Here is a 12,345-nt window from a genome sequence, read left to right on the forward strand (position 1 = left end):
CAGAATCAGACTGAAGACAGTTGTCAGTTAATATAACAGAAAAAACGGTTAGACTGCCAAACTTCCTAACTAACTTAAAACCTGAAGCTTATATATAAGTCCTCTTTGTTTTCTAATTTTCTTTCTAACTACTCTAATCCTCTAATCCTCTTTCTCCCACTTTCCATACATCATCTTCTTCTTCTTCTTTTTCTTGGTTTAATTTTCTTGATCAAGATGCAAATATTTTTTAGTTCGTCTCAAGCTACATCGTCGCAGCAGCAGCGTGTTCCAAAGAAGAAAACTAATGGGGATTCGCTTAATCGCTTCCAATATGCGACCCGTGTTTGAATCCTGCAGGAAAGAAGGAGGGAACTCGTACAAGATCATCGTTTTCGGAGAAGTGGATTCCTCTCATTGTGTTCCTTTGTTTCTTCATTCTTTGGTGGTTCTCTCATCCAGGTCTGTTTCAATAACTTCATCTCCTTTTCTCTTTCTCAGTTCATCTTTATGTTCTCAGTTCAGTTTTTTTTTTTTTTTTTTTTTTTTTTCTCTTTGCTTGAATTCTGTAATTTGCCCTGTTTCTGTTTTTTGATGTTTGAACAATATTTGATATGTTATTGTTCTAGGCATGATTTTTGTTTCTATTTATGTGTGTGTGTGGGCATATTAGACTAGTTTATGTTTCGGGTGTTTTGAGTTTGTAGTTTGAACAGGAACAAAGATTGTACTGATATCCCAGTTTTCTTTTCTTTCAATTAAGACATCTTGTGTTCTTGGGAAAATTAGGCATGATTCTGTTCAATTCTGTTTCACCTAGCTTTGTGATCATTGGCCTCGCAATGCTCGCCCAAAGGTGCAATAATAGGAAAATATTGTGTTGCTTGGGTAGAACGTTATTGAATTCTTTGATCTGGATCTTATTATTTCTTGTTGCAAGATGTGCGAGACTACTTGGTTATCTATCTGATCACATTGCTTTGGTTGGATTTTTACAAAGAAGTCACATAGGAAGTAATGCGTTGTTTTCTTTATTTGGCATTCTTGATTCCTGAGTGAAGCTCAATGTAGTGTTTCCTGATTGCATAATTGATGTAGTAGCAGTTTTTCTTTTATTTGCTATTTGATGATACTTGATTATTATGACAGTGAAGTACTGAAATAACAGCTAGCTTTTGTTGAATGTTCAGTAACATTTAGTTTTATTGCATAACAGTGAATGTGACAATTAAGGAAGGTGCAGTTGTTGCTATAAATGGATTCGAGCCACAGCCTCTGAACAATACTGAAGTTGATGAAACGGCCTTGTCAAAACTGGTTCGCTTGGAGGTTTTCTTGCAGAATACACTGTTCCGGGTGAACAACACGACTGAAGCACTTCCTGAATAAGAGACGTCGGGCCTGCATTTGAGGAGGAGTCTTGCTGTATTGTGAAATGATATATCAGTTTTTGGGATCTGTTGCTACATACCTTATAACAAAGTGTGGATCAAGTCATGAAGTGCGGTCACTTGCTACCTCCACAACTTTGCATATTGGCGTTTACTCTAGTGTCGTTTAAAATGTAAATGACCCTTATTTTTGTTTGAATTTCACTGTTTATACCACAATTGAGTATATATATTTTAATAAATGAGGAAGAATTGTAGAGAAATTCAACTATATCTCAATTTCTATTCCTGCAAAGAACAATGAAAACTTTTAGTGGTAATGTTGTTAACTTGTTATATTCTGAACAACACTGAGAAACTCAGAGCCTACCGGCCTGCTGCCAAGAAAGAGTCTCAGGCATCTTTATGACGCCGATGGAGTCTGTTATTTCTGGCCAAAAGTAATTTTGCATGGGCAAAGAGTGCGAGTGTAGATAACCTAAGGTGTGATACTGTGATTATTAGCCCGATCATAAGAAACAGTGTGCAAGTACGTAGTAAATGAAGGACTTCTGACATGGATGCTAAGTCACAACTCACAAGCCCAGAGTTAGTTGAATGCATATGCAGTTTTTTGGCATCCCAACTTCTATAACCAGTATGGCACCCTTTATGATTTGTATGAAGTAGCCGCATCAGATGTTGACCAGATTCTCATGGTCTAGTAGATGGATCACCGCTATATATGTAACACTGAATGAAAATAAGTGATAAATTGGAAAGGTGTTGAAAATACTGCTAGGAGATGGCAGCGCAGTCCTAGGAAAGGAACAAGACTTGGCAGCCCAGAGAGGTTCCCACAAATCGTTGCATTGCAAAAACTTTGTGCCATGGGAAACTGAAAACTTGGAAAGCATCGGTGGTGAATTACACAAGATCACCTCGTGTCAACTATATCATCTACTGAAACCAGTTATACTGTCTATAGCGAAAGAAATGCATCTGTTGTAGGACGAGTGGTGGATCAGTCATCAGTATGGGGTTGCTCTTTAAACTTTGGGGAAAACAGTATTATGTGGTCTAGTACTTAGTATTAAGAAAATTCAGTATAAATAACTTGAATTCATCTGCAGGAACCGGCCTGATTAATGGCTAACCATAGTTCGTTCTATTTGCTCCATTGGTATTTCTGAAAACAAATTTATAATTCTTTTTCGGTTCTGCAACTTCACTGTTCCACTCAACAAATGGAGCGTAGATAAAGTTGCAGATCAGGTCAGATCTTAGCTGGTATGATAATCTTTACGTAATTGAGCAGTAATCTTCCAAATCTTCAGTAAAAATCTGGTTAAGAGTTGGATCTATAGTTGTATCTCATAGATCTTACTCCATTATCACATCAAATCCAAAACCTATTTCACAGTTACACATGTACACAACCATGACTCCTTAAAATTTTCAATTACGATCTTGGAGTTTGCAGAAGCCATTTGTAGAATATGCTTAGAGGATAAAATTGCACTTCGAAACAAAACATTTTATTCACTGTTTTTTTTTTTTTCGTAAACACTCCCGAATGTACATTTAGTACGTTACAAGAGGGGTTTGGCTGACCCTACCAGTTTATTTAAAAAAAAACAATAAAAATGAAATGACTAAAAAATACATTGAACATTGTACTTGTTTTCAAAACAGATAATATTTTTTTATTCAAATAATTATAATTATTGTATTTTAAAAAAACAATTTAGAGAAACCGTCCAATTAATTAGATGTCAAATTTATGTAAGCCATTAAAATCTTTCCCAATCTAATTTGCCCATGTGGCAGCTCTCACAACCGTGAGTTGGCATTCATCTAACATTTCGACACACCAACTCATGAAATGTCAATTGATATTGAGTATACATCATCAACTGACATTGAAATTCCAACATCACGGGAGTTGTCTCCCACATTCCTTTTCTCTCTTTCTTCTTCATTCTCTTCTCCAACTCCATTAATATTAATGGTGAAAATAACCCTGAATCTTCATATTCAAATCTCTGTCTTCAAAATCACCTCAAATAATTAAAAGAAACAAATTAAACTTTAGGTATATATCAAAAACTAAAATTGTTGGCTATAGAATTGATAAACTTTTGGTATATATTCAAAAATTGAATAGTATTATACAGGCCAATTTTGATGTCGTACTTGGTAATCATCAACAAAGAGGACGCTGGGAATAGTTTCGGTACTGAAAGTTCACAACTGATGTATAACACCCCGTGTTTTTTATACGTATTTTTCTATTTAATTAATTAATTTAATTATTTATTTTAAAAATTCGTCGGATTGGACTCGGGATACGTGGGCTTGGTTTTGGGCCCGAGTCGGTGTTGGGCTTGGGTTTGACCCAAGTATATAAACACATTGTTCAGAGAATAGGGTTTTGAAGATAATAAAATATAAAAATGGAGGCAGAAAGAAGTTTGGTTTCTTTGGAGAGGTGGAGCACGACGATTCGGGCTAGGAAAATTGGCCGTCGAGTTGTTAGCTAAAGGTGAGTAGAGTTAACTCTCACCACTACTAGAACTATGATTTTCGATGCATTTTAATATTTCGTTTTTATCGCCCATTATATTGTTTTGATTCGACGTCGTGTTGTCGAAGTTGTTAAAACTCGAAAGTGAAACTCGGAGTTGATTTAGAACTGTCGAAACTCTGTTGAGGCGATTTAATTTGTCAATGGAGCCTTGAGCCCTCGCGACTCAAACAAAACAATGGTCCCGCATATGATTAGTACCGTTGTGTTTTATTTTTCAGTTATACACACGATTGTGTTTTTTTTTTGAAATCGCTTGATTGGGGATTAGTGGGGATTAAATGCCGGATTTGGGGGTGGACTGTTGAAGCTCTTAACAGGGTTAATGGAGGCGCGCGCTCATACTGTTTTTTTTTTGTAATTTATCTTGGATTGTTGTTTTTGTTTGGATGTTGGTTGTTGGGTTGTGTAGTGGGATTATGATGGGTCAAGTGGGGGCAGTGAAGCCTTGAGGGAGGCGTTAATGGCGTTACTGCCATTACTGAGATACTGGAACTTGGGGTTATGCGTTTTTAAAAATTGTTTGAACTGTTTTGTTTGGATTTGATGTTTGTTTGATGTTGGAATGTGGATGGGGGCTGTTGGAAGCTTCCAAAACTCATTAATGGCAGCCGAAAATTTGTAGATCTAGTTTTGGGGAAAGATTGGATTTAAGGAGTTGGGGGTTTCGGTTTTGTTAAAGTTGTAGGGGTTTTCTTAAGGAGAAAAATCGGTGGGTTTGTGTAGGGTGGTGTGTGGAGGTTGTGGTGGTCGGTTTTTGGTGGCTGTTGGTGGGGGGAGAAGATGAACAGTGATTTCGGTGTGGGCTTGGGCCTTAGGTGAGATTGGGCCGATCCAAATCTTTTAGTTTGGGCCGGTTCTATTTTTAGTTGGGGCAGTTCTAATTTTTAGTGGCTGGGCCGAAATTTCAATGTTTGGTTGGGCCCGGATTGTGTTTAGTTTGGGCCGGTTTAAATTGAAGTTTGGGTCCGTTTCATTTGTTTGCTTGGGCCAGTTCAGTCTAAAGTTTTGGGCCAGTTTCTAATATTGCTTGGGGTCAGTCCATAGGACTCAAAATAGATCTAATTGGGTCTTTAAATGTTTAGACTTCCGGGTTCTAAGGTTTGGGCTTGGCCAGTTGGGTCCGAACCATGGCTTTAACCATGAGCCCATGAACCATGGCTATGACCATGAACCTGTTGAACTTGGAAACGACAGTTTGACTTCGACCATGATGGTTGACTTTGACTTTGACCAGGGGTTGACTTTTGACTAGGGTTGACTTTGACCAGTTGACCCAAATTTGACTTTTTCCTAAAATTATGATTTGGGTTATTAGGATAGGTCTAGGGCTATTAGCATGCTTGGCTTTAGGCTAAGACCGTTATATATACGTGTGTATGTGTATTAACTACTATGTGATATTTTCGTATTTTATGATATGCAACGTTATGACACTTAGACATCCATGAAATTAATAACGCGTAAACCAAAAAATACGTGAATCAAGATATTTCGTCGTTCTCTGAAATGATATATAAAATAAAGTTCAATAATGCGTAAATAAATTTACCGCACTCTTTTAGAACTCTCCACGTCTAAAGTTTTGGAATTTAGTTTTGTGATTGTTGATATCATAGGTTAGGTGGGCATTTATTGAATGTGCCATAAATGGCTCGTTAGCGTTATCTATAGGTATTCATTGAATGTGCCATGAATGACCAGATTGTTTGGACTACCCTAGAGAGGAACTAAGGTATACGCCTTGCGGGTTAGTTGTATTCCTTGAGTGTACAGGAATGTAAGGTTAGGTATTCCTTGAATGTGGCGGGAATGACCTAAGGTACATAGGTTGTGAAATATGTTTATAAGAAAAGTAATTGATTAATTAATAAGAGAAATTAATTTGATTGTGCGAGTGTGCTTGGGTTTACTTTTGAATACCTATAGGATATATCCAATGGATGTTAGAAGTTCTAACTTTCTTTTTGCGGGGAGGGTAGGACTTAATAACATTTTGTGCAGGGACGCGGTCCTACCCTTATACAGCAGTGGATATCGGTAAGTTTTAATTCAATGGTTTAGATATTAAAATGAGGTATTATAATGAGTTATATAATGGAAGTCTTGCTTGGGAAGAAATTATGCCGGTTAAAATGACGGAACTACCTGTCTTCCAAGCTGTGAATGATTGAGTTATGGGATAAAATAAAGTGATTGTTTGAATAATTAAAGTGTGATAATGGTTATATGTGGTTAGTCTACTCATACCAGCAAATTCCATTTTGCTGACCCATGTTTGCTTTGTTTTGGCAACGTGGGTGTGTTCTTGGGAACATAGGTGGAAGGCAGTGGAACCATGGCGTGTGATTTGGATTCTTGCCTAGAGCAGTCCGTTAGTTTTCTTTTAGGTCTGATTATTATTGGAAGGATGTAATAACGTAGGTTACATTTTTATATGACATGAGAGTACGATGTTGAAATTGTTTTTATTTAAAGTTTGTTTATGTTTGTATTGGGATGGAAGAAAGTTTTTAATAAAGTTTTGGAGATATTTGTTGTTAAGATTCTTTATGAGGTGGGTTTTAGGTTTTGACAGGTGTTGTATCCACCCCGTCATAGCCTGGGTTTCTAGACAATTGAACCAAGTGATGTTTGAGATATTTATATTTCAAATATATTTTTTTTAATTGTTTAGAAAATCGGGCTGTGACATGATGGGTCACCCAAAGCGTCTTGCTTAGATTCTTTGTATGGTGTGATTCTTGATATGGTGCTAGGCGGGAGGTTCTTCCTTCAAACTGATTCCATGTTAGCATTAAATGAGTTTGGATTTAACATACTTTGGGAGTTTGGGGCAAAGCAAATTTAACTATGTCAAAACAAGATGAGATTTCAGAATTCTGACGACGAGTTCATAAATTCGAAACTTAATCAGAAAAGATTTACACAGCTTGTGAGTTCATGTTCTCATCCCATTATTATGAGTGGGAAATCTATTTATGCCAAAAAAGACTAATCAGATTACGATGCTTAGAAAACCTTTGCCTACACTTCTATATTTTGGTTGAGAACATTACCACTCTCGCCATTTCTTCCTCACTCGATGGATAAGTTGTTTGTTTATCTTCTTCTCCAATGATTGATGGGGATTTCGAGTATCTAAATTTCGGCCGAAAGCTAGTTTCAGCTTAGATTTTGGGATTTTGAAAATAAATTAGAATTTGGATATTTTGAAATTTTGGTCACGCCTCACTGTTGTGGAGCTGCACATACGCAAATTAGATTTGGAGAAATTTTGAACAGTCCACGTAAGTTGGACATTTAAAATAGTTTAGTGATCGTGTCTGTGCTATAAAATCGCCGAGTACTCCCTACTAGCCGACCCGTTCAGCCCATTACTCTCTAGGGGTGGGCAAAAACCGAAAGAACCGACTAACCCGACCGACCTGACTCGATCTGAGCGGTTTCGGTCGGTTATTTGTGCAAAACCGGTTTGGTTCGGTTTAGAAAAGTGTAAACCGACACTCTCGGTTCGGTCTTCGGTTTAAGACACTTGAAAACCGAGATAACCGACCCGAACCGAAATTTTAATTAGGTTTATTAAAAGCTTGTATTTTTAACCCTTAGATGCGAAATGTAATTTTGAGCCATTGGATCTAGCATAAAAGAAAACTAAACCTAATTTTGTTTCATTCTTTTTTACCCTAGCACTAGTAGAAAAAAGGCTTTTTGTGACTGTTTTAAAATGATATTTGTAACTGTTCTGTTCGAAACGGTCACAAACGGCAGAAAAAAGTTTTTGTGACTGTTTTAAAAAGTTTTTAGTGACGTGCGTTTTCGAAACGGTCACAAATGGTTTTTTTTTTTCTAAAGAAGGTGTATATGTGTGAAAAACTATTTGTGACTATTTCACTAAAATAGTTACGTATTATCCGACTCGTAAGTGATCGTTTGACCATTATATGACCTAGGTAGTTTTTGGTCCACGCTCACAGCTCCACTAAAAACAAGAAACACGACACACCCACGTTCACTCAACTCCCGCTTCGTTCAAACTCTTCAAATTCTCTGAGTATACAGACACACGAAAAAAAAAACACTTTCGCGAGCTTTCTTCAATTCAAACTCTCATAGGTACAGAACCAATAAAACAAAAAACACTTCGCGACTCTATCTTCACTCTCTCAACCTAAATCAATTCCTCACGACTCTCTCAACCTAAATCAATACCTCACGACTCTCTCTTCACTCATTATCGATCTAAAATTTATTACCTCTCCAAAATTCAGTGCGGTAATTGAAGACGGACAAGGTTAGTTTTTTTTTATCTCTCTTCGATTTTGAACTTGTTGCAGTAAAAAGTTTTGGTTTTTGAGTTCTATACCAATATTTTTTTGGAACAGGGGAATTTCAATTGATTGTGATTAGGATTTCTACGTGTATCAAACAACAATATCCAGGTATGGGTTTTCATTTAATTTGAATTTTTTTTTACAATTTGTGTTTTATTCCTAATTTGAGGTGGTCGTTAGTGTTTTTTTTTTGTTTATGAAAAGAAGGTTTACTTTAGGGGCTATACAGGGTTTCACAAATGGTTATCTAACATGATTTTTTGTTTTTCCATTTTAAACTAGACTATCTTTTTCAGTTAACTCTATTTCGTATTTGCTTGTTTGTCGTCGACGATAAGGACTTATCATATTTTGTTTCGGTAGCCTGAGATGGACAAGTCATGGATGTCGAGAGATATATTTTCTACTGAATATGTAGAAGGCATTAAACAATTTCTTGCATTTGCTTTTGATAATGCAAAATGTAAGAATTGTATACCCTGTCCATGCATTGAATGTGGGAATATGTACGAATTTGATATAGTGGAGGTGGGACGTCATCTGAGAACGAAAAGGATTGAACAGACGTATTGCACATGGGTGTGGCATCGGGAAGATGCTCCAAAGGAGTCAGCATCGAGTAGGGAGTCAGAGGAAGGTTTTGATGAGGGTGGACTAGATGAGGCCGCAAACATCGCAAAAATGTTTGAGACCATTCAGGAGACTTTCATGGGGAACCCTGAAAAACTTTGTGAACTGATTGAAGAAGCGATTTTACCTTTGTATGCGGACGGGTGTAAAAAATACACCAAGTTATCATCTCCGGTTAAGCTTTTTCAATGTGAAGGCAATGAGTGGGTGGTCGATAAAATCTTCTCTATGGTGTTGGCTCTGTTTAAGGATATGCTCCCAGATTGCAATGAGCTGCCTTTGACCATGAGAGAGGCGAAGGAAACTTTGTTTGTTTTTGGAATAAAGCATGAGAAGATTCACGCATGTCCCAATGATTGTATTCTCTATAGAGGTTTAATAAACAAGGATATAACTACTTGTCCTACATGTGGGCGTCAAGGTATAAGGTGAAAAAGAATAATCCTGACCAAAATTATAGTGTTCCAGCAAAAGTACTATGGTATTTCCCAATAATCCCTAGACTTAAAAAAATGTTTCAATCTGTTGAAACGGTGAAGAATTTGGTATGGCATGCAAATGAAAGAGAGGTAGTTGATGGTCAAATGAGTCACCCAGCTGATTCCCAAGCATGGAGACACGTCGATTAATCTTGGCCAGAGTTTGCAGCTGATTCGAGAAGTCTTCGGTTTGCACTTTCAACCGATGGCTTCAATCCACACAGTTCTCTTAGCAGCAGGCATAGTTGTTGGCCTGTTATATTGGCGACTTACAACCTACCACCATGGATGTGCATGAAGAGAAAGTTCTTAATGTTAACATTGTTGATATCAGGTCCGCACCAACCTGGTAACAACATTGATGTTTATCTTGCACCTTTGATTGAAGATCTTCAGTTCTTATGGTAGCCCGGTGCTGAGGCATATGATGCCTATAAGCAAGAATCCTTTATACTTAGGGTTGTGCTATTGTGGACAATCAGTGATTTTCCCGCCTTTGGAAACTTAAATTTGGTTTATGCTTGTCAAGGGTATCTTGCTTGTCCAATTATCTTGGCGAAAATACAGATTCTATTAGATTGAAACACGGCAAGAAGAATGTATACCAAGCGCACAGGAGATGGCTTCCAGAAAACTATCGGTACCGAAATGAGAAAAGACCATTTAATGGTAAGCAAGAGTTGCGATCAAGTCCAGAATCATTGAACGGGGTGCAAATCTTCTCAAAAGTTAAGCATTTCAAAAACTCATGGGGAAAGCCACCAGAAAGTGCTAGAAAGTCAAAAAAATCAAAGAAGGAGAAGGCACGAATTAGGTCCAAAGATTCAAAGAAAAGAAAAAGGGGAAAAGAGCAAATAAGTTCTAAGGATACAGAAACACCAAAACGGAGGAAAAATGATAGTGTACACAAAAATCATGAGGAAGGTCGCTGGAAAAAGAGATCTATATTTTTTGAGTTGCCTTACTGGAGACATTTGCTTTTGAGACGACATAACTTGGATGTCATGCATATTGAGAAAAATGTGTGTGATAGCATCATTGGGACTTTGCTTAACATTCCATTGAAAACAAAGGATTCACTTCAAAGCCGACTTGACCTTGTAGAGATGCACTTAAGGGAAGAACTAGCACCAGAGAAGAGAGGGACAAGATTCTACCTACCGCCAGCATGTTATACATTATCTAGAGAAGAGGAAGTTTGTAACATTCTGTTTGAACTGAAGGTCCCAGATGGATATTGTTCTAATTTCAAATCTTGTGTTTCAATGAAAGATTTGAAATTATATGGTCTTAAATCTCATGATTGCCACCAACTAATGCAACAACTTCTTCCTGTGGCGATACGATCGGTGTTGCCAAAGCATGTGAGGTATACCATTATTCGGTTATGCTTATTCTTTAATGCTCTTTGCACAAAAATAGTGGATGTGTTGAAATTGGATAATATTCAGAAAGATTTGGTGGAAACTTTGTGTTTGTTAGAAAAGTTTTTCCCACCATCATTTTTCGACATCACGGTGCATTTGACAGTTCATCTTGTAAGGGAGGTCGAGCTATGTGGTCCAGTTTTTTTCCGATGGATGTATCCCTTTGAGAGGTAAGTGAATGATTTTTTTAATTTATTTATTAAATGTCTCACAATGCACGTATCAAAGGTTTAAAGCTTTAAAAAACTTTCTAGGTACATGATGGTGTTAAAGGGATATGTTAGGAATCGAAACCGTCCAGAAGGATGTATGATGGAGAATTATAATGCAAAAGAAGCTGTTGAGTTTTGTGCTGAATTCTTGAGTGAAGTAGAGGCAATTGGAGTTCCTTCCACAAGAAACATGACAGACAATGATTTGGAAGATGGAGATACAATTTGCAGTGGAAGACCGATTGGGGGTTCGCATGTTGTTGAAGTTGATGAGAAGTCCTGGCAACAAGCACATCTTTATGTGTTGGAAAACATGAAAGAAGTTCAGCCTTATATCAAGTAAGTAGATAAACGCACAATAGTTCAATTTAACTAGATATTTATCTCCAACGTTTCCATAAGGGAGCTGGTAGTTAATACTTGTATTCTTTTAATTCTTAACATAAAAGGGAGCATATGGACTACCTAAGGTTTCAAAATTATCGCAAGGGTGTAAAATGGATAAAAGCTAAGAATAATCGCACCTTTATTAATTGGCTTCGCCAAAAGGTATATTTTGTTAACACTCCATTGTTACTTAAAAAATTAAAACATTGTTCTTAACATTATTTGAGAACCAGGTTGAGGAAGAGCAAGACATACCAAATAACAAAGTCTTCGACGTTTTGCAGTTTTTGGCCATGGGACCTAGTCTAGATGTGCTAAAATATTCCGGATATGAAGTTAAGGGTTTTGCTATCACACAAAGGACCGAGAAGCTAAACTAGTCAACCAAAACAGTGGAGTTAGTGTAGTGGCCTCAACAATGCAGATTTCTAGTGCCAAGGACAAGAATCCTGTAGTTTCGGATATGTGCTTTTATGGTGTGCTTACTGAAGTATGGGTGTTGGATTACTTGACCTTCGAGATTCCTATTTTCAAGTGTGATTGGGTTGATAGCAAGAGAGGCATTAAAGTTGATGAATTGGGTTTCACATCTGTGCAACTTGGTAAAGTTGGCCACAAGTCCGACCCTTTTATTTTAGCGTCCCAAGCCAAGCAAGTTTTTTATGTGACTGACCAACTAAATTTAGGATGGTCAGTTGTCTTTGCAACTCCTGAAAGAGACTATCGCAATAAGAACGGTGATGCTGGGTTCGATGATGATTCCATTACAGACAAGGCGCTGCCAACTATTGACTCCTTTGATTTAGCTAATAAATTGCCATTGCCTTATGCTCGTAAAAATTGTGAAGGGATTTGGGTCGAGCCCGAATGAGTTTTTCTTTAAGTTAAATAAGACTTCTTACTAGTCATTATGGGACTTTTCTTTTCTTTTTCTTATTTT

At 37.2% G+C, this 12,345-nt stretch overlaps 1 protein-coding gene across 1 annotated transcript; it reads left to right on the forward strand.

Annotated features, from left to right (window-relative positions):
- The first annotated feature begins 8,639 nt into the window (after positions 1 to 8,639).
- On the forward strand, positions 8,640 to 11,785 carry LOC147481179 (uncharacterized). The gene is made up of 6 exons (XM_086578856.1): positions 8,640 to 9,321; positions 9,714 to 9,783; positions 9,909 to 10,976; positions 11,061 to 11,357; positions 11,468 to 11,567; positions 11,639 to 11,785. Exons 1-6 carry the CDS (start codon positions 8,640 to 8,642, stop codon positions 11,783 to 11,785), a joined length of 2,364 nt encoding a protein of 787 aa, XP_086434982.1.
- Positions 11,786 to 12,345: the final 560 nt, after the last annotated feature.

This window comes from Coptis chinensis, chromosome 8 (genome assembly GCF_015680905.1).
Source record: "Coptis chinensis isolate HL-2020 chromosome 8, ASM1568090v1, whole genome shotgun sequence".
In the NCBI taxonomy this organism is placed as follows: Eukaryota; Viridiplantae; Streptophyta; class Magnoliopsida; order Ranunculales; family Ranunculaceae; genus Coptis; species Coptis chinensis.